The sequence below is a fragment of the Paraphaeosphaeria sporulosa genome, assembly GCF_001642045.1.
Source record: "Paraphaeosphaeria sporulosa strain AP3s5-JAC2a unplaced genomic scaffold CC84scaffold_11, whole genome shotgun sequence".
NCBI classification, from domain to species: Eukaryota; Fungi; Ascomycota; class Dothideomycetes; order Pleosporales; family Didymosphaeriaceae; genus Paraphaeosphaeria; species Paraphaeosphaeria sporulosa.
In genome coordinates, this window is record NW_017253370.1 from 584,563 (window position 1) to 605,448 (window position 20,886).

A 20,886-nucleotide genomic window follows, 5' to 3' on the forward strand; every position below is an offset into this window, starting at 1 on the left:
TTCGGTGGAGTTCCGCAGTCAGAGCAACCGCCATCCCCGACGTCGCCTGTCGTCACAGAGGCAAATGTGGAAGCTGTGAAGAGCCCCAAGGGTGACGACAACGCTGCACGCAATGTCGGTGTTGACACGCCGCCACAAACGCCCGCTCGTGAAGCTCTACAGGCGGCCGATGATTCGAGCGTAGAAGCTGGTACGTTGCGACCCAAACATGGCTGCCAGGCCATCCCGTCTGCTAAACCATTTCGTTTCTTTGCTGATCCTTCGCTTCACAGCACCAGAACCACCTTCGCCCACCGCCGAAGACTCGCCCGAAGTCGCCGTCGAGAAGCTTCGTAAGAAGCTTGAAAAGGCCAAGACCGACCTCGCAGAGGCAAACTCTACCGTCAAGCGCCAGGACGACACTATCGCTGGCATCGAGCAAGAGTACAAGGAGCGGGCAAAGGGCTTCGAAGAGCGCGAAAGCACCCTTCAGCAGGACAAGAAGGACCTGGAAGAGCACATGGTTAGCATCGTTGTGCAACAAGTCCGGGAAGCCAAGGCGAAGGAGAGGCACACGGTCGTCGAAGAGTGTGAGCAGGAATTTGCAGGAAAGCTCGCCGAGCGCGATGCCCGTGAGGAAGAGCTGAAGAAGCAGATCAGCGACCTCCAGGATCGTGTCAAGGCCCTCGAGAAGGAGATTGAGAGCCTTCGTACCGAATCCGGTGAGACTGTATCCAAGTCTCAGGTGGAGGCGAAGGACAGCGAGATTGCTGCCCTGTCTAAGGACAAGTCATCTGTGGAAGAATCGCTTGCTAAGGTTCGTCACCCTGTATCAAATTGCACAAACGGACCACGTAGCTAACTATCCTTTCGCAGGCCAACTCCGAGCTCGAGCAGCTCCGCGCCGCAAACGCAAGCCTGCAGGAAGAGAAGGCCTCTCTAGTCCCCAAGAGTGATCTTGAGGCGAAGAACGAGGAAATCGCCAAGCTCAACTCCGAGAAAGCAGCAGCAGATGCCGCCTATGCCGAAGAGAAGGGGACACTCGTTCCCAAGGCTGAAGTCGAAGCCAAGGAGGCCATCATTGCCACCCTCACCACCGAGAAGAACGAAGCTGTCGACTCCCTCAATCAGGCGAAGGAGCAGCTGGACAGCCAGTTGGCTACGCTCCAGCAAGAGCTGGATGCCGCGAAGACCAGCCACAGCGAAGCTGTCCAAAAGCTATCAAGCAAGGACCAGGAGTACACCAAGTTGCAGGAAGATCACGCTGCTCGTGGTGTCGAAAGCGATGGTCACAAGACCCGCATTTCGGAGTTGGAAGCCGTGAGTCATTCCCATTTGACATCTTGTTGATACATGCTAACTTCGTCTAGTCAATTGCAAGCCTTGAATCGGCCAAGGGTGATGTTTCCGGCGAAATCGCAACACTGCAAAAGTCTGTCGCTGAGAAGGAGGAGGCTTTGACTTCAAAGCTCGCCGAACTCGAAGCTGCGCAGAAGGAAGCCGCCGCCCAGGCTTCTGAGCTTGCCAGCGCCACCCAGGCACACGAGGCGACTCGCGGCGAGCTTGCCACTCATCAGACGCGCGTTTCCGAACTGGAGGAGCAGCTCAAGACCGCTCAGGCTTCCCAGAGCGACGCACAGGAGCTAGCCGAGAGAATCACTGCCCTCGAAAGTGAGAAGGACTCTGCCGTCAAAGATGCTGCCGATAAGGCCGCTGAACTTGCTACGGTCACTGACTCCCATGCTGCGACTCGCGGTGAATTGGAGACACACCAAGCCCGCGTTTCTGAGTTGGAGTCCCAGCTGAAGACTGCTGAAGCATCCCAGGGCGACGCAGAAGCGCTGGCCAAAAAGATTTCCACTCTTGAAGCCGAGAGAGACAGCGCCGTCAAGGACGTCGACAATGTAAAGCAAAAGATTGATGAATTGACTTCTGAGAAGTCTGCACTGGAGAGTCAGCTTTCTGAAGAAAAGGACGCCCATGCCAGCGCTGTCGCCAAGGCAGAAGATGCTGAAAAGAAACTCGCTGAGGCTCAGGAAAGCAATGCCACCATTCAGAGCCAGGTCGAGTCCGCCCGCAAGGAAGCAGACGAGGCCAAAAGCCAGATTGAAAGCCTGACCTCTCAAGTGAGCGAACTCCAGGCCGCCCTGGTCAAGAAGGATGAAGCCCTCTCAGCTGCCGAAGCGGCAAAAGGTGATGCCGATGGCTTGTCGACCAAAATCAAGGAGCTTGAGGCGTCCTTATCCAAGGCCCAAGCCGATGTGGAGTCCAAGCAGGCTGAACTGCAAGCCGCAGAAGCAGCGAAGGGCGACGCGCAGGGTCTCAGTGCCAAGATCAAGGATTTAGAAGAGTCTTTGTCCAAGGCCCATTCCGATGCCGAAGCCAAGTCAGCTGAGGCGAAGACTGAGACCGATAGCCTCACCGCTAAGCTTGCTGAGATTGAGGGCTCCCTCAAGGAGAAGGATGGCGAAATCGAGAAGGTTCGCGCCGAATTGGCCGAGGCCAAGGCATCTGGTGCTAAAGTAGACGAACTTACGAAAGAAATTGAGACCCTCCAGGCCCAGATTGACGAGAAGTCGGCAGCTGCGAAGTCGTCTGAGGACAGCAAGGCCGAGTTGGACGCCAAGGTCGCTGAACTTCAACAGAAGCTTGACGCAAGCGTTGCTGAGCATGAAACGACCAAATCGGGCCACCAGGATGCCGTGTCCTCGCTTGAGAAGGATTTGGCCACCGCTCGTGAACAGGCCAATGGCGTTGCGGGTTTGCAGTCCAAGCTCGATGAAGCCACGGCTGCGCACGAGAGCACGAAGGGCGAACTGACCACTGCTCAAGAACAGGCTTCTGGTCATGAGTCTCGCGTCAAGGAGCTGGAACAGAAATTGGAAGCTGCGTCCGGTCATGAGGCCAAGGTTGGCGAGCTGGAGGAGAAGATCAAGAGCCTCCAGGATGTCGAGGTACGTAATCTGCGCTGTGTTACCCCATGAAACCGGCATCCGTTTACTAACCATTTGCGTATAGGCCGCCAAGTCTGAACTCGAAGCGCAATTGAAGAGCGCCACGGAGAGCAGCGAGAAGGCCGCCGTCGACCTGAAGACTGTGCAGTCCGAGCGTGATGAGCTTAACACCAAGCTGACGACGGCCAACGAGGAAGTGGAGAAGAATGCGACTGAGTTGAAGTCCCTCCAGGAGAAATTGGATGCTGCCACCGGTGCTGCCACTGTGAGTTCTTCCCCTCACGCCACTCACTTTCCTGGCGTGTTCTCACGTCGTCTTCTGGGAGATGCCTACCACTGGACTGTACATGAACAATGTCTTTTTGTATACTGACTGCTTATTTAGGCCGAGACCCAGAAAATTACCACTCTCGAAACCTCCATCAAGGACTTGCAAGCCAAGCTTGACAGTGCCGAGGCCGAAACAAAGAGCGCAGTCGCGAAGGCTGAAGAGGATGCTGAGGCTCTCAAGAAGACAAACGCTGAATTGGAGGAGAAACTCGCTGATGCCAGCTCGAATGACTCCAAGGTAGCCGAATTACAGGCACAACTGGAGGCCGCAGAGAAGGCCACCGCCGACGCCAAGACCGCCCAAACTGGTGCTGCGAGCGAGCTCGAGGAGCTCACCAAAGCACATGAGCAGTTGAAGGAGGAAAAGCAGAAGAGCGTCGCTGATTTGGAAGTCAGCCTTGCTAAGCTGAAGGAGGAGCACTCCTCGGCCGACCAGGCCCGTGAGACCGCCGAGAAAGCTGTGGCTGATGGAAAGGCTTCAATTGAGGAACTTACCCAGAAGAGCGCTGATGCCGAGAAGCGTGCGGAAGAAGCTCAGGCCAGCGTGAAGGAGGCGGAGACGAAGGCTTCTGCCGCCGAAGAGCAACTTCAGAACGCTCAAAAGGAGAAGGAGGAGCTCCAGTTGAAGTTGGACGCTGCCCTCAAGGCTGCCAATGAAACCCCTAAGGTCGTTCCTGAAGCACCGAAAGAGAATGGTGACGCTGCTCCCGCCGCCGAGGTTGTGCCCGAGGCGCCGAACGGCGATGCCGCTCCTACCGTTACTGAGGATGCTACCCCCTTGGCCACCGAGGAGACGCCTAAGGAAGACACACCCAAGGAGGAGGCCCCAGCAGCGGACGTCGCTGAGGAGAAGCCTGCTGATGACGCTGTCCCGGCCACACCCATCACCGAGGATGCACCAGCGGGTGATGAATCTGTCCCTGACACGCCTATCACCGAAGACGCACCTGCCGATAGTGGATCGCCCAAGACCCCTGGCAAGAAGAACAAGAAGAAGAAGGGCAAGAAATAAGCGGTCGCTATCAGAATTGACAGCGCGGAGCAACGTCCCGACCTTTGCGCCATGAGCCCCTGAGGCACCCTACGCCAGATTGTACCAGAGACTGTACTGTGCTTTTTGCGATGATTGCATGCGTTGTTTGTTTGTTTGTTTGTTTGTTTGTTTGTTTTGCTTTGTTTCCCGCGTCTTGCTGCATTTTACCGTTCACTCTGCGGCATACGAGATGGCATTATACCCCCACCTGCACCTGTTTTTCACAACGCGAGTGGACATGAGTGTGGATATTGGGTTGAGCTTTTGCTTTTTCTTTTGCATGGATTGTGTTCACGTCACGAGATGATGTTGATGGTAACGGAAAAGAGTATGAGGTTACGGTCGATATACATGAGATGACGGACGACGGACGACGGACGAGGATGTATTTAATGAATTGAAATTGTGTTTGTGTTTGTGTTTGTGTTTGTGTTTGTATATATCAAGATTGTACTGAGACTGATGACTTGGAATCCAAAAGACGAGGGTCAATCAACGATATGATTAGTGTTGTATCGAGTTTTGAGTACTGTGAGGTACCTCAGGGTAGAGCGGCCGACTACCAGGGACGCGATAGTCCGACTTTTCGGACGACGGCTCAAATTCGCTCGGTTTTGACATCCCCGAGAGGCAATATGGAATATAGGTCAGCGCGCGTAGCTTTGACTCTGTTTGACTGTGATCTGGGTCACTGGGATATGCTTTGTTGTGGTTATGGGCTTACACAGAGGCTGGCACGCTAGCATGTGCAAGAGGAAGTGGGCGTGATTGCGTTGCATGGCAATCTGCATGGATCGGCTAGCATGAGACGCCCTCGGGTGTCTAGGAGCACCACGACATGTTCTACAATACGGTCGAACTGGTCAACCTTTGCCACCCACGCCAAAGCCTCACGCCGGCTAGCCGATTCTTTGGGCGTCGGCGTCTTACCGAGGACCGCCACTCGAGGCACGCATTGTGCCTTCCGCTGACGTTGATGAGCTCGTGCATGATCCGAGTTTTGCTTACTACTGACATGCCCACATTAGCTCTCCGGTGTCTCCGACATAAGACAACTGCTTGTGTTGGCCGCTCGTGGACATGATGTATCGTGAGTACCCCTACATCGGGGTACTCTCCCTACAAGACTTGCACTCTTGGCGTTGATCGCTCGAGTGTCTTTGTAGGCTTCCCGAATCTCCTGCAGTGCTACGGCGGAGGGTTGAGGACTATGAGCTGCCCCAGGTGGGCCAAACAAAGGCCGATTGTATCAGAATTTATGATTTGAGAAGGAGGAGGAGAGCTTTTACTTTCAGTGCTATGTTTTCGATTAATCGCACTACCCAAGAAAACGGATTACTGCACGAAGTCAAACCGAACCCGAACCTTGCATCGACCCTGCTGGTGCCAGCCACGCAGAGTAAAAAAAACCCTTCAGGGACCTCCTTTCCACTGTACGAAATTCGTTGCCGTAACAACGTTACCGCAATGCCCATCCTCCATGACTCTCGTTCCGCGTCTCACGTGTAGATACTCTCTGTATATGCATTCACCTGCAGCCCCTTCTCCGCCATTTCCGCGTTCTCCAAGAACTTCAGTGGCATCCACACCAAATGCCCTTTCACGCGGTCCAGCTCGCGCCTTATTTCCTCCACCGGCCTCGACAAATCGTACAAGTGGCCTTGCTTGTGGTCCTTATCCGTCTTCGGGTTCGGCGTGAACTTGTCGTAATCCTCGAAGGTCAGAATGCTGTCATCGGGATCTGCGTGGAACAAGTCGCGGAAGACGCCCGTGTTGGTCGACGCGCGATTTGTCCACATGGCCCAGAGATCGTCGCCGAGGGGGTCGGCCACGAAATCTGCTTCTGCGCCGGGCAGTGTGTCGTTCGGGGAGTTTTCGCCCGGGGGCTGGGCGTTTGAATCGTCGGTTGCGTCGAGGGACTGCGGAGGGATGAGGCCGAGGTGCTCGCGCCAGAGGATGGAGCGCAAGGTGTGCGCATGGCGGCCTGCCTTGAATGGCTTTCCGTCCATGGTGATGTCCACCGTGTCAGTATCGCGCATGACGATGGAGAGCTCGCTGTCATGGTAGCCCAGCTGCGAGCGGTCGTTGATGTTGGAGGAACCGCAGATGACGTATTCGTCGTCGACGATGCAGACTTTGGCGTGCACGTAGAGCTCTTCCTGGAAAAAGTTTTCTTTTTCGGATTCTGGGTCGCCTTCCCATTCTTCGGTGGAAGGCTTCTTGTCTGTGAGCATGGCGTCGTCGGCGATGGAGTCGGGGTCAATGATGCCGCCTTGGTCGCCTAGGCCGACGGATTCTTCGTTTTCTCCTGCGAAAAGGCGTCGCTTTTCTTTGGCACGGTTGCGGGCTTCGTCGCCTCCTTCGAGCGGAGCCTCGAGTTCCTCAATTTCAGCCATCTGCAGCTCCTTGTATTTTAGACCTGACTCCTCCTCTTGCCTTTTGAGCTTTGCGTTGACGTTGAGTCGGTCGTATGATCGCAGGTTGAACAGGAAGATGTGGTCGTCTGGATTCACGCCTTGCTTCTTGACTTGCTCGAAGATGCTGTGTTCTCCTCTGCAGATGGATTTGTACTGGTAGTCCATGATGGCTCTGGTCCCGGTCGCTGCGTCCTCCCTAAGATCGCCTGCAAACCCCGGGATAGCAGGGATAACGATGATGACCCTGAATTTCCGGCCTTCTTTGCCTGCTCGGACCACAGCGTCAACTATCGCGCGACCGATCTGGTTGTGAATAGGGCTCTGCTCCTCGCCTGTGGCTGTGATGAAGAATTGGTTCTCAATGTAAACGTAGTGTTCCGCTTGGCGAATCAAATCGCAATATGAGGTTTGGATACTGTGCTCAGCGGGTAAAATGCCGCTGCTCCAGTCTGCACTGCTTCTCACTATTTGAGCATGCACTGTTCCGCGATTGTCAAGATTCTTCCCACTCAGTGGACTCAGCGGATGATGCTGATAACCGCCGACCGGAAATTTAGGCCGTTGCACACCGACAAGGTCTTCGTCATCACCTTCCCTACCCTCAAGGGTAATCCAAGGGTACCTGTCGTCTCTCTTGTACTTGTCTCGCTTGCAGAAGTTCCAGCGAAGAACGAAGTGTTCCGCGATGTCGTACACGCACGGCCCAATGACGCCCATTGCTACGTCGTGCCACGGCATGCGGCCGTATTCTGCTTTGCTAAGCTGATTCGATTTCCAGTCATCCACACTTTGGAAGTCCATGATGCGATTGTTATTAAAGTCCTGGCCGGGGAATATCTCGTTCTGGACACCTGACGGATGCACATCTGCGAGGGGATGCTGCTTGTTGTCCCAGCGGCCGTAGCAGAGGTCCAGACCGCCAATGAAAGCTACTGCATAGTCGATCACAACAAACTTCTCGTGATGGGCCCAGTAGAATGTCATATCACCAGCATTTTCGAATACATTATGATCTGGATGTCTCATGAGCGTGATGTTGCCATATCCCGGTGCATCCTCGTCAGTGATAAGCCCCATAATAGCATCCTTGGTGTGCCGGCTGTTGCAAGTGAGCGCTGCAGATACCTCTTTGTATACAATGATGTATATCTTTACGCCTTCTTGCGCTTTCTTCTTCAAAAGAGAATCTAAACGCCAACCCTGGTTGTAGTAGGGAGGTCGGCGAAGGAACTATCCTACTTAGTTTGGGGAGAACAACCTCGCAATGATACTCACAAGCTCCGGAGACAACCACCAGTCTTCAATGTATATCGTCTCCTTGGCATTGTTCAAAGCCTCGGAGAGTGCCTTCTTCGTTTAGCACCTACATCCTCAACGTAGACTCAAAATTGCTTACCCAAAAGTAATCCCTGCCATCGACATACCACTTGATCATGTTGCCATCTCTTTCTGGTGCAAAGCTCTCAAAGCGATGGTTTTGGCGAATTCGACTCCGCTTGTCGTCCGTCTTCTGCTCATGCTCCTCGTCATGGCGATGGTTCGAATTGAACAGGTTCGCGAACTTCCCAACCTTGTGCTTCGCATGCGTCGCCTTCACTTTCACATCATAGAGTTGCGTATCCTTGAGCTTCTTGCGCAACTCCGGGAATGGGTGCGCGATTTTGTCTTTCAGCCCCCGGTCGCTGGAGCCGTCTGCCATTGTTTGATGGGGATTCGAGAATGTGAACGCGACTCGGTGAGAGGCTCAATGGCAGCGCGGAATGTGATGTGATGGGCGGAGCGAGGGGCAGACGTTCACATAAGACTCTATGAGAGCTGTCCCCGTGTAGCCTGCAAACCTGCATTCACTGTGTCGCGATACTTGGCAGATGACTGCAAGGATGGTGTGACTGCTAGAAGGTACGACATTGGACAATGACGCATGCCAAGCAACCCCGCGTGCCGGTAAACCATTACCCTTGTCCGAAGCTGTAACCAGGCTGCATTAATTTATGTCCTTTCGAGGCGGTAGAATGTATTTTGCAGGGCGATAAATAACGACTAGACTTTTTTGTATGCGCAATCCAAATCATTTCAACCCCAGGAGCCGACCGTCGCGGCCGACATCCTGGTGAACAGCTTGATCTAGCATCCTCCGGATCATCGTTGCCGGATCTCGCATGAAGGCTGAAGGCTTTAGCTGCTTTCGGCTACAGCCAATCGACAAGCATTCCATTCTCGTGTGCGGCCCAGCCCAGCGGATCGTGAGCATCATTAGCCTGCCAGCGCGTTGCCTATCACATGCAGCACGTCAAGCCCTGGGGCTTGCAATGTGCCTGCCACACGGGAGTGCATCCTTCCTTTACATCGAGGTGAGCACCGGCGATACGGTATCAGGCCACAATTATACGCATGTATAGTAGCTCAAGTCACGGTCTGGTCAGGTTTTGTGTTCGTTGCTGACTTCAGTTTGGTTGCTGAATCTTCACGAGTCTCACACATCAGCACAGTTTTGGAGAGCAAATCATTAATGGCTCAGTTGATATTTTGACCCGACCAAGAAAAAGCTTGACACTGCTCTGCTGTGCTAACATACAGCAGCGAGTACAGGTACAGCTGGGCAGTCTGGGGTTTCTCTTGCGCCCACTATGAATCATGCCTCGAGCACCACTCCCCAATCCCGACACATTCGCATCACACCCTCCCACACGAAGATAGTGGTTCGTGAGTAGTCTCGGGGATAGCGTTGGGCCAGCGTCCAAACTCTGCAATCGGATGTGTACAAGATGCATCAAAGGCGAATCGGAGCCCCCAACGATCTCTGATCAAACACAACGATTCGCTTGGAGCTGTTGAGCGTGTGGCAAGGTATTGCATGGGCGAATACTCAATATTGGCAGCCTCAAAAGCGCTTTTCTCCTGTTTGTGGATAAATATTAGCGGCAGAGCCATTTGTCAGAATACACCAGGAGCGTACTTTTGACCATTGATCCTTTGACAATTGAAATATGGCACTCTTGTCTTTGGGAAAGGGGCTGAGGTGGTCGTCGTAATGTATAACTTTGATATCTGCACCTAGATCATGCTTGAGCACGTATACAGGGACGCGAATGGCTTCGAGGACGTTCATGTGGGTACGCTCGTTAAGACGATCTCGTAGCGGGATGGAAGCTGACATCATGCAAATCTCAACATGCAGTCGTGATGCATTGGCAGGGCTTATGCGCCTACTGAAGTCGTGCAGAGCATCAAAGATGCCCTGGATAAACCTCTTCTCGCCGTCTTGGAGTTCTTCATAGAAAGTGAGGTAAGTGAAGTAATGTTCGTATTTGACGCGGATTTCGAGGTTGCGAATATGGTCGATTGGGAGCAGACCAAGAGGCTCAACGTTTTCCAGGCCTGTTTCTCCTCCGATGAAGTTGTGTATAGGATCTCGGAAGAGAAAGTCGGATAGTGCATTCTCCAGAGTGCAAACCGTGAAAGTGTTCGACGTGTAATAGTACATGGAGGCGTCTCTGGCTACTGCGTGACCAAGGTACGCAGGATTAAGGAGTCTGCTATCTGGGTAGATAATATTCCCATCGCGCTCGATACTGTGGTCTTGTTTTGTCGCTCCTTCCGGCATGACTATAAAAGGCTCACTGTGTGCGGGGGGATTAATATCCTCGGACCTCAGAGGCTCGGGCACATAAACTGTGAAATGGTACGAGCCGACTGGAATGGGGCCGTCCTCAAGGTAGAGATATTGGTAGATCAGTTCCCTAAGCTCCAATGGGAGCTTTGTGTACATCATGCTCGCTAATTGTCTACAGTCAGCTCGCGCATGCTGCTCCAGTTGGCGCTCAAACTCCAGGTGCAGTCTGTGCTGTTCTGCCTGCAGATCGGTCATCCTAAAAATGCGGTCAGGGCTGGAAGTGTCAAATGCAAATTCAGGCCAAACATGCACACCCTCTCGCTTCGAAAAAAGGGTGCATGCATGCGCGGACGCTAAGCGCAGATGAAATCTGAATGTTTGTAACAGGCATCGCTCGGCGCGTTCATGTTTCTGCGTACAGGTCACGAGGGCGCATAGCACATGGCACACTTACTGCTGCTGCGTGCGTGCGGATTGTGCATGTAGCATCCGCAAATTCGCCAGTGAGGCTGTGATATCGGCCGTCATATCCTCTTGAGCGTGCAAATATCGGCAGGAAGCGAACAGATTTTGGAATGTACGATAAGGTCGCGATGTTGGATGGTCGGCAAATTGATAGTGCCTTCCACTGCATCGCTAAGCTGAATCGAGAAGGTCTTGGCAAGCCCCCGTCAGGTGGGAACGCGTTCGCGCGACGTGCAGTAACGGCGCGTTGCCCACGACCATGGGTTGACATGGCCACCATCAAGCCCATCGAGGGCCGCTCAGTCCACCAGATCCAGTCGGGACAGGTCATCGTCGACCTGATCTCGGTCTGCAAAGAGCTGGTTGAGAACAGCATCGATGCAGGCGCCACCTCCATTGGTACGTTGTATCCTCCGCTGCACGACGAGCGCGAGGGCTGACGTTTCCTGCAGAGATTCGCTTCAAAAACAATGGCCTTGATGCCATTGAAGTGCAGGACAACGGGTGCGGCATTTCCCCGGACGACTACGAGACGATCGCCCTCAAGCACTACACGTCGAAGCTCTCCACCTACGATGATCTCTCATCGCTCCAGACATTCGGCTTCCGCGGCGAAGCACTATCCTCACTGTGCGCTCTCTCCAAATTTCACATCATCACTGCTCGAGCTTCAGACGGGGCTAAAGGCACAAAGCTGGAGTTCGAGCAGTCAGGCAAGCTGAAGGGCACGTCGGTGGTGGCGGCTAAGCAGGGCACAACCGTAGTGGTTGAGACACTGTTCCACAACTTGCCAGTGAGGCGGAAAGAGCTAGAGAAGAACGTCAAACGGGAATACAGCAAGGTGCTTGAGCTGCTTCAAGCCTATGCTTGCATTCGCACCGGCGTCAAATTCAACATCAGCAATCAGGTGGCAAAAGGGTACGATATACACAACCAAGCAACCTGCGTATAGCTAATGCCGGGCCAGGAAGAGGACAGTGGCCTTCTCAACCAATGCGAATCCGAACACCAAGGAGAATCTTGCCAATGTCTTTGGTGCAAAGGCGCTCCTTGCCCTCATCCCACTCAATCTGCAATTCGAGATGGATTCCTCACGTCGTCCGGGTGAGACTCAGAGTGCGCGTAATTGGAGTACCCAGAAAGATGGATCCCACGCCGTGAAGATCCTTGGCCACATTTCGCGGCCTGTAGTTGGCGAGGGCCGTGGCCTCCCAGATCGGCAAATGTTCTTCGTTAACTCACGCCCGTGTCACCTACCGCAAGTCAGGAAAGCCTTCAACGAGGTGTACAAGTCCTACAACATGTCGCAGTCGCCTTTCGTCTTTGCAGACATACAGCTGGACACCAATGCCTACGATGTGAACGTCAGTCCAGACAAAAGGACAATCATGCTTCACGACCAGGCGGCGTTGTTGGAGAGCCTGAGGGATGCCTTGGCCGAGCTCTTCGAAGGCCATGATCAGAGTGTGCCTCAAGCCCAACTCTTGGGGAAGCGAACACCGTCCAACCCTACTTTCAAACCGCCTATCATGCAACGACCAAGCACCACAGTACCCGACGGCCCATTCGATCTCGATCCTGTTCTAGAGCCACGCAAGCTATCGTCTGCATATGTTGAACGATCAAGTTCCTCCGCCCCAGCAGACGAGTTGCCCCGGCCTGGATTCATGAAAGCAAGCCTCATCGAAAGATTCGCTGAGAGAGATTTTGAGGAAAGTATCGATCGTACTTCAATCACTACAAGGGAGAGCCTTCTTTCGGGGCAGAATAAGGTTGCTGAGGCGAGAAGAGAGCACCGTACTTCCCATCAAAGAGGCAATTCTACATCACTGGAGAACGCTCCTGTCCAGAACATCCAGCGGGAGGATTCTCCACTGTTCGAACCGGAGGGCGCAAGTCCAACGTCAGTTCCAGAAACTGGCGGAAGATCCAAAGTATTGGAAGACTTTAATACGCGTCTAGCCGTACACCATGCACACCCTCCAGCGGAGCCCTTGCCCTTGCCTATGGATCCAGAAACGACCCAAGAAGTCGGAGAGACAGGAGACAGTATTCCTGCAATCATACAAACTCCACAACGACTTACCCAAAGCACTATACAGAATGCTTTCGACCGCATGCGTCCCATACGGACACCCGCACAACAAGCTACTATAAGAATCGGTGATGTGACCACTGTCTCTACGGTCGGCAATGAGTCGCGGGCATCAAGAAGGGCACGAGTGCATACCCCCAAGTTCTCTCTCAGCGGTACCCCTCTGACGCAAACGCCAAAGCGACCAATTTTCTTGAAGGGTCTGCGTGGTTTCGCCGCTCCTGGTACGCAGCTGGAGGAGAGCGACGAAGAGGATGAAGAGGACCATGACAGCAGTTTGCCTAGTGCACCCGGTCGAGCACCATCCCCTCAGAAGAAGGGCATTCACCATGAGTCTGAGCCTCCCCGGACAGACGAGATCGACGCGTCATCAAGCGCCCCGCCCGGTAACGTCCCCACCGAAGAAGATAGCGACAACGAGCATGCGGAGGCCAAACCCGAGGCTGAGGCCAATGACGAGTCTGACGATGAATACGTTGATGAATCCGAGAAAAAAGCTTACGAAGAAGCAAAGATTGCTCAGATGATTGCCGAAGCAGAAGAGGCGGCAGCAAGACCTACCGAAGAGAACTTGAAGCGGGCTACCAGACTATTCAAGATATCCCAGAAGAAATACTCTACAACTAATCTTGAGCGTATCATTAACATCAACATACCCTCTCTTACCGCTTACATTCGCCACCTTGACGCTGCCCTGCAGGATGCCGAGAAGTTTCAGTCCAAAGCCAAACTCTCCACCAACACTCAGCTGAATAACGAAGATCCAGAAGAGCGCCTCTCGTTGACAGTCACAAAGTCCGATTTTTATAACATGATCATAATAGGTCAATTTAACCTAGGCTTCATCCTCGCCGTTCGTCCACCAACACGGACATCCCCAACCTCCGACCTCTTCATCATCGACCAGCACGCCTCAGACGAAAAATACAACTTTGAGCGCTTCGCCGCAACCACCGTTCTTGTTTCACAACGCCTCGTTCATCCTCATCCCCTCGAGCTCACCGCCGTAGAACAAGAGCTCATCCTCGCCAACGCACCCTCCCTCACCGCCAACGGCTTCATCGTAGAGCAGGACTCCTCCGCCGACCCAGACACCCTCAACCGCTTCAAACTCACATCCCTCCCTATGAGCAAAGAAGTAACATTCACACCAAACGACCTCTCCGAGCTCCTCGCCCTCATCATGGACAATCCTCCATCCTCTTCCCTTTCCACATCTCAACACATCCCGCGTCCGTCCAAGATCCGGAAGCTGCTCGCCAGCAGAGCGTGTCGGGGGAGTGTTATGATCGGCAAAACGCTGCGGAAGAGCAAGATGGAGGATATCGTGAGACACATGGGGAGTATGGATAAGCCGTGGAGCTGTCCACATGGGAGGCCGACTATGCGGCATCTTTATGGATTGGAGAAGTGGGACGGGTGGGTGGAGGGGGATGGGGTGAATGGGCTGGGGGAGGTGGGAATGAGGGTTGACTGGGGCGTATATATAAAGAAGAGGGGGGCCGAGGTGTGGGGTGGGCAGACTGTCGGTTAACTTGAGATGTGTATGTTGGTTGTGGGTATTGCTGTTGTGGCGTATCTAGTTGACATGTATACCCAACAAACTTTTTGAAACATTGGGTACTTTGTTGGCATTAAATCTTCTCGTTTCGATCAGATCTGCAGTGCGCTTTGATTGAAGTGGCACCGTCCAAAAGTGATATTGGTGACATCGCCCGTGAACATTTCGAATAGCCCGATCTGGCGAGTATTGCCTGACAGCTCTGGATACTATAGGAACCCGGTCGTTCGTTGACCGAAGTAATGGGGATTACGTAGAATGGTGGCTTGTATGGTCAAGAGTCAGCTTTCGACCCTTTGGATGCAAGGATTGAATCAAGGCGGCTCCGTTCACTATATTGACTCCGCCCATAGAATCTCTCAATAGTACTACCAGACAAAATCGCTGCGCTAAGAATCTTCAATATGTCTCGCTGAATTGTTGCGAAAATGAGCCATAAACATACGAGGGTCCTTGTTTACTCAGGGTATACTGACAGAAGAGACTTTGGCTATGAGCTCGTGGGCGCTTTCTGTAGGAATGCGGCGTAGTTTGGCTCCAGTGACTATACCAATTGATACATATTATTCATGTGCGAGCGCAACGGGAGGGGGTTCCTATGTATATAACCGTTGCGGCGTGTGCAGACGTCGCTGCGGAAGTACTGTCGCGGATAATCTCTACCAGCCAATGATGAAATCAAAAGCAGAGCGTACTTCGGTGGTATCTCCAGGTATTTTCAATAATTCGAGTCTCAGCGCAAACCATCTTTCATTGCATGCACCATTTACCTTGATCATCACTTCCCTTGCTATCACCGTTGGCGAAATTCATTTCGAGGCGCCTGCTGCTAGACAACCTTGCCATACCTGGTATAAGGCCATGGGTGATCTTAAATTTTCCACTCCTCTCATTCTATATGTAGGACCAGGCTCAGTCATGACTACTTCCTCTCCCTATTGGATCCTGCGAAATACCACGGCATCCCACAGGTCCTATGTAACCAACTCGCGTGTGGCAAGTCGACACACTTGGCCATCTTCATTGTCCCATCAAGGCGTCGCGTCTAGGACGGGCCGAGCCAAGGCCCGTGGTGACCGATCCACACTCGAAGTCACACGCAAAGCACCTCGTCTATGAGACCCCTTTGCTGTTGGTAGACTTGTCGAGACGTCATTTACGAAGCATGTCGGCTGGCGGCGTAGCTCAGCTAGCATCGTAGAGCGGCTAGGGGAGGACTGTGATTGGATAGCTGCAGCATCGAGGAAAGCTCCACCGAGGTGTAGCTCGCATTCCAGGCAGTGTTCAATATATCTGAAGTGTGTGATCAAAGCATATATAAAGTGTTGTGGATCATGGAGGTTGTCACCAGTGCATCCACCGTTATCTCAGCTTCAATAAATCCATCATGAGTACCAGCACCACCATAAACCCAGTACTTTCCGAGTCATATTCTTCCTCCAAACTTGATGAATTCCCAACCGTCGCAATTGACAAGATCGAGCCCTCTGAGGATGAAGACGAAAGGACATTCCATGACACTGATGCCGCATACGTTTTGCCGAACGAGTTAGTCCGCCCCCGCTCCCCACGGTTCATATTGTCTATTTGCTTCTATAATCAGGTAGAACGATATATCGACTGACGAAAATAGCAACATCGAACATCAAAGACTAGAAGTTCAACACAGACTTCTATGGCAGCTCATGGGCAACAAAGTCTTCCATGCTCCGGTACCGAAAGACACTACGCGAAAGACTCTGGATATTGGATGCGGAACAGGTGCAGTTACCTATGAGATGGCCTCTACTTTCCCTAATGCGCAGGTCTTCGGCGCCGACCTATCCGCGGTTCCACAAGTCAGACAGAAGCTATCGAATATCAACTACGTTCAAGCAAACATCATGGACACCGATGATGCTCGCTTTGAACAAGACTCGTTCGATCTAATCTTCTCGCGACTACTCGTGCTGGGCATGTCAAATTGGAAGGCCTATGTTGAGCGCTGTGTCTCTCTCACGAAACCTGGTGTAAGTACGCCCCGCTCATGTTTGACCGAGAAAGCGCGTCTGACATGATCTTCAGGGCTGGGTCGAAATGCACGATTTATCCCATGCAATACACCACGTTCCTGTAGATATCTCTTCACTCGAACACCTCCGCCCGCACTCCATCACCATATCCGAGATCGCAAATGTATCGCATCCCACCGACGCGTACTGCCATCCCTCACCCTGGTCCTGGGCTATCATATTCGGCAAGCTACTCGCGCTAAAAGATGTCGATCTATACTGTGGGGCTAACATTCCCTCGCTGTTTGCTGAAGCCGGCCTTACGGACATCAGAATCACGAGGTACATGGTTCCGTTCAGTCGGTGGGATGGTCTAACGAGAGAAGAGAGGGAAATGGCGGATTATTTGGAGACGTTCGTGAGGGATCTTATTCCGGTTGCTATTCAGAAGGCGGGAGAGAGTGCAGGGCCCGAATATGCGGGGGAGGTTGAGGACGCAATTAGGGACGCGAGAAAGTATCATGAGGCTTTTGATGAGGGAAGGAATTCCCTATGGATGTACGTTGTTTGTGGACGGAAGCCGGAATAGTCAGACTACTTCTAAAGTGAGGATCCAAATTTTCCAAGAGTTTCCGAACTCTTTCCCTTCCTTCGATACTTTGCATCTAGCATGAGGCGTGTCAATTTGAACTGCGGCCTGCCTATATATATGGGCTCAGATAGGCACATAGCATCGCATTCATCCAGTGTGTTGAGCACACGAAAGGACACCAATGCCAAAGACACCGCCCCCATCGATCAAAACGTCAGACTCCACAGTACCACTCACACCATGACCATTACTATTACCTTCACTATCGCTAGGTCCATGAGCCCCCTCACAACACGCGCAGGTCAAATGGGCACACTTCTGCGTACATTCTCTGTCACTCATAGCAGGGCCTGTGTGGCACGTCCAGCCTTCTGGAAATCCCAAGACTGGTTCTCCATCTCCTCGTGTGCTTGAAAGACGACTTGCAAGACGATGAGTCGGCATCGATGGTTGAGCAGGAATGATGGTACACCACTGCCACCGGCCGGCATCGATGCACCCCCACTCTATAATAACCTAATGAGCGACCAACAACTTATAATCCCTTTCACTCCCTCGCGAGTCCGTCTCCCTACTCCAGCAGTACCGGAAACCATTCTTATGCTTGAACGACCGCTGCATGTAAACGGGCCCACAGATTCAAGAACACGACCCTTCCTGAGTGCATACGCTTCCTCGACAAGTGCGTATGCACACGGCAGTCGGATAACTGTACAGGGAGATGCTGGCTATCTCTAAGAATGTCAAATCCTGTCACGACACAGTCTCGACGACACAGTCTCGACCGTCACCAGGGTTAACATCTCTCATTCGCCATCGCGACGTAAATCATGCGACGTGCCTCGATACAGCAAAGCCCAAGAAACGAGACGCGGCACCTGAAGAACCCGCTCACCATTCAACAAACCCCTGTCCTTCCCTATCTGCAATCCAGCAAACTGACCACCTTGCAGCGCTCCATCGTTGTCTTTACGTATAGGATCGCTATCCTGGCACCAACTTTACATTCAAGCCAGCGAGCTCCATAAACAGCTCAGCCTGCCGTATCTGTCGGAGACATACTCCTTGCGCCATGCTCCGCCCATTCCCCAGACTCACAGTCCCCCGACTTGCCACACATGTATCCTTCTCCCTCGCATCATCCGCGGCCTGTTTCCTTGAACCGTCAAGTGGATATCTGGGCGGGATGCTGCTTTACGGGCGGTTCGTACCGCACACGGCGCAAATAGCATACCACATCGTTGACTACCTCGTCCGCAACCGCAGCACCTTCCCGGACTCTCCGTGGCCACTCCAGGCATGGATATTAATCATCTGGATCTAAATTTCCAGCGTTATTTGAATGATGAGGGATAGTGGAGACAATGTTATTTGAGTCTGTCTAGAGGACCAGTGTGTGCGTTTTGGGCGCAGGCACAGCCACGCACGATGCACTTTGCAGCAACGGTCCTGTACGTGTGGTACCCCTTGTACATTTATACCTGTGGGAGGAGGCTGGTTGATTGCGAGGGGAGTTGGACGGCGGGTACGGCGGGTAGAGAACGGGTTTGAGTTAGTGTAGTACCTCTACAGCTAGGGATTAGACGCGAGATGGGATTGCAAGAACGGAAGATGAAGATCGGATGAGAGTGCTTCTTGCGAATTTGAGTGCCTGCTGTGTGTTGCCTTGGGCGAGCAATAGGGTGTCCAAATATCGGGAAGATGGCAAACAGCGGAGTTGGACAGCACGGACATGTACACCACGCCGTTAGCTGAGCGTCACGCCATCGCAAACGGTGCATTATATAACAGCGACGATTTCAGCCGGCATCGCCTCGACATTCACAAATTCAGCACTACAGCACCGCTCTGTACCGAAGATTTCACCACCCTGGGATCTTTTTCAAGAATTATCATTATAGGTCCTTGAGAGCTCCAGGCGGAGAAAGGAATTGAGGGTATCGAACTATCGGACTGCGCAGTACACTCCACGACACAAATCTCCCCACCCAACCATAGTAGCCACTACCACAACCTGGGCACCACACACCAGCCGCCTCACCTCGCACAACCAAAATCTTGGACAGGGCGGTAGGACATCTAGTACGACGACCCTCCCGACACGGGCGTAGGCTGCGGCTTAGGCGCAGGCTTGGGCTTGGGCTTGGGCTTGGGCTTCTCCTGCTTCTCGCACTTGACGCTCTTAATCGTCTGGTCCCACTCCTTAGGCAGCGTCTTCATTGTGATCTTCTTGGTCTGGGCGTTGAGGCAGAGGGGGCTAGCCGTCGTCGGGCATTTGAAGTCGCTGTGTCATTGTCCGTCAGCTCAAGACCTTCTTCGCCTGGTATATAGCATTTCCCTATCAGAGCAGAGGCGAGGTACGATGTAGACTTACTTGTAGAATTCACACTTGTATCCCTCCTGCACGACCAAGCTGCGCGTCTTGCCCTCCCAGGCGCCGTACAAGCTGCTCAGGTCGAGACATCCGGAATCAGCGGGCACGGGCGTGTAGTCCGTGGGCGAGGTCTTGCCGGCAAGGTTCTTCGCTTTGTAGAGCGTGCAAGCGCCGTCGTTACGGAAGTCCTGGGCAGTAATGTCAGTAGGAGTGCGTCGTGGTGAGCTTGGTAGGTCGGTGGGTATGTACCGGTGCGTCAGCGGTGGGAGAGGTAGAGCCGGAGCTAGAACCAGAACCGTAAGAGGGAGAGGGGGAGCCGGAGTCGTACGAGCTGGAAGCGGGATAGGCGGTTGCGAAGGTAGGGACGGCGCTCAGGAGAGCGAAGATGGCGAAGGAAGTGCGCATGGTGGGTTCGATGGGATGGTGTTTTTCTTGGCTGGCAATGTGCGATACACGATGGTGATGTTTAGAAGTTTGGCTATGCTTGGACGTCTTGGTATGAGATATGTATGGGGACGGGCCGAAATGTATAATTGCTCAAGAATTGACACAAAGACGAACAGAGGCGAACAAAGGCTAGTTGGGTTAAACGAGTGGCAGCGTCCAGCAGCGGTGCGTGGAGCAAAGGCAGTGTAAAGAGCGAAAGCGTTGTGAGACAACAGACGGGGCAGAAGCGGTCGCGAGAGCCAAAGAAACCAGAGAGACCCGTGCCTTCGGACCTCCTCGCGCCTTATATGAGTGATGGCAAACACCGTTGCCAAGGGAAGTCCGATGCAGCTCGCAATTAGACACTGAGGTGGACAGGCCAACCCAGAATGGATCGGCGAACCTTAACTCCCAAGCGCGTGGGTGTTTCGTTTGCGCAAGTGCACGTGCGGGGCGAAAGCGCCATAGAACATCGCGAAACACTAGATAGATTTCGTAGCTTGATGAGGCGCGAGACGGCAAAGGGAGCGCAAAGGCGAGGGTGGAGGCGGCGCTTGGGCGCCGTGATTGGCTCTGCGGGCTTCGGATGCCGACCTCACATCAGGCGCCGTGGCCAACCTGCGAACACTCGTGAGCGACAAAGTCCGCTATACGCCTACTTGTCTAGACCTGGCTTATTCGCCCGAGTCAAATGCCCAGCCCCAAGCTGTAGGACGCCTAGAATGGTGTGCTCCACAGCGGGCGCGAAGTAAGGGGAAGTCCGATGGCTTGTGTCCGTGCGTGATGACCAGCGTCGTGAACTCAAGCACTGTGGAAAGGAGCCGCATTCTTGACGAGACTGACGTAGCAGCGTACACTAGACGTGCATTTCTTGATTCGTTGTGTAGCTTCGTATACGGAAAAGGCCAAACAACGCTCCGATCTCCTCCCTTACAAGTGAGGGTCCGATTCTCCTACTAGCCACACCAGTGCCACGCGAGAGGCGCAGGTCAGGATGAGGCTCCGGTGAGTGAGCATCTCACAGGTGTCCTCCAGCGAAAATGACAAAGAAGCCGC

The 20,886-nt window shown here is 53.2% G+C and overlaps 7 protein-coding genes across 7 annotated transcripts; 4 read left to right on the top strand and 3 right to left on the bottom strand.

The window, feature by feature from the left end:
- The first annotated feature begins 804 nt into the window (after positions 1–804).
- Positions 805–1,531, top strand: CC84DRAFT_273676 (uncharacterized protein). Its single transcript, XM_018185701.1, has 2 exons — positions 805–1,299; positions 1,350–1,531. Exons 1-2 carry the CDS (start codon positions 992–994, stop codon positions 1,438–1,440), a joined length of 399 nt encoding a protein of 132 aa, XP_018031326.1. The 5' UTR covers positions 805–991; the 3' UTR covers positions 1,441–1,531.
- A 4,064-nt stretch (positions 1,532–5,595) lies between these two features.
- Positions 5,596–8,764, bottom strand: CC84DRAFT_1199049 (phospholipase D/nuclease). Its single transcript, XM_018181598.1, has 3 exons — positions 8,110–8,764; positions 7,989–8,060; positions 5,596–7,943 (listed from the first exon to the last, which is right to left on the bottom strand). Exons 1-3 carry the CDS (start codon positions 8,410–8,412, stop codon positions 5,796–5,798), a joined length of 2,523 nt encoding a protein of 840 aa, XP_018031327.1. The 5' UTR covers positions 8,413–8,764; the 3' UTR covers positions 5,596–5,795.
- A 622-nt stretch (positions 8,765–9,386) lies between these two features.
- On the bottom strand, positions 9,387–10,485 carry CC84DRAFT_1221510 (uncharacterized protein; the record flags this gene model as incomplete). The annotated part of the gene is made up of 2 exons (XM_018183280.1): positions 9,387–9,611; positions 9,670–10,485. The coding sequence occupies 2 exons, from the start codon at positions 10,483–10,485 to the stop codon at positions 9,387–9,389; spliced, it is 1,041 nt and encodes a 346-aa protein (XP_018031328.1).
- A 560-nt stretch (positions 10,486–11,045) lies between these two features.
- Positions 11,046–14,301, top strand: CC84DRAFT_1128233 (DNA mismatch repair protein MutL; the record flags this gene model as incomplete). Its single annotated transcript, XM_018175793.1, has 3 exons — positions 11,046–11,190; positions 11,244–11,709; positions 11,759–14,301. Coding segments are annotated over exons 1-3 (3,138 nt in total), but the record flags the coding sequence as incomplete, so codon positions are not given.
- A 1,533-nt stretch (positions 14,302–15,834) lies between these two features.
- On the top strand, positions 15,835–17,027 carry CC84DRAFT_1101134 (uncharacterized protein; the record flags this gene model as incomplete). Its single annotated transcript, XM_018174899.1, has 3 exons — positions 15,835–15,995; positions 16,081–16,315; positions 16,689–17,027. 3 exons carry the CDS (start codon positions 15,835–15,837, stop codon positions 17,025–17,027), a joined length of 735 nt encoding a protein of 244 aa, XP_018031330.1.
- A 740-nt stretch (positions 17,028–17,767) lies between these two features.
- CC84DRAFT_1168168 (uncharacterized protein) lies at positions 17,768–18,713 on the top strand. Its single transcript, XM_018179331.1, has one exon. The coding sequence runs from the start codon at positions 18,103–18,105 to the stop codon at positions 18,352–18,354; it is 252 nt and encodes an 83-aa protein (XP_018031331.1). The 5' UTR covers positions 17,768–18,102; the 3' UTR covers positions 18,355–18,713.
- A 135-nt stretch (positions 18,714–18,848) lies between these two features.
- CC84DRAFT_1168169 (uncharacterized protein) lies at positions 18,849–20,234 on the bottom strand. The gene is made up of 3 exons (XM_018179332.1): positions 19,654–20,234; positions 19,405–19,592; positions 18,849–19,314 (listed from the first exon to the last, which is right to left on the bottom strand). The coding sequence occupies exons 1-3, from the start codon at positions 19,807–19,809 to the stop codon at positions 19,110–19,112; spliced, it is 549 nt and encodes a 182-aa protein (XP_018031332.1). The 5' UTR covers positions 19,810–20,234; the 3' UTR covers positions 18,849–19,109.
- Positions 20,235–20,886: the final 652 nt, after the last annotated feature.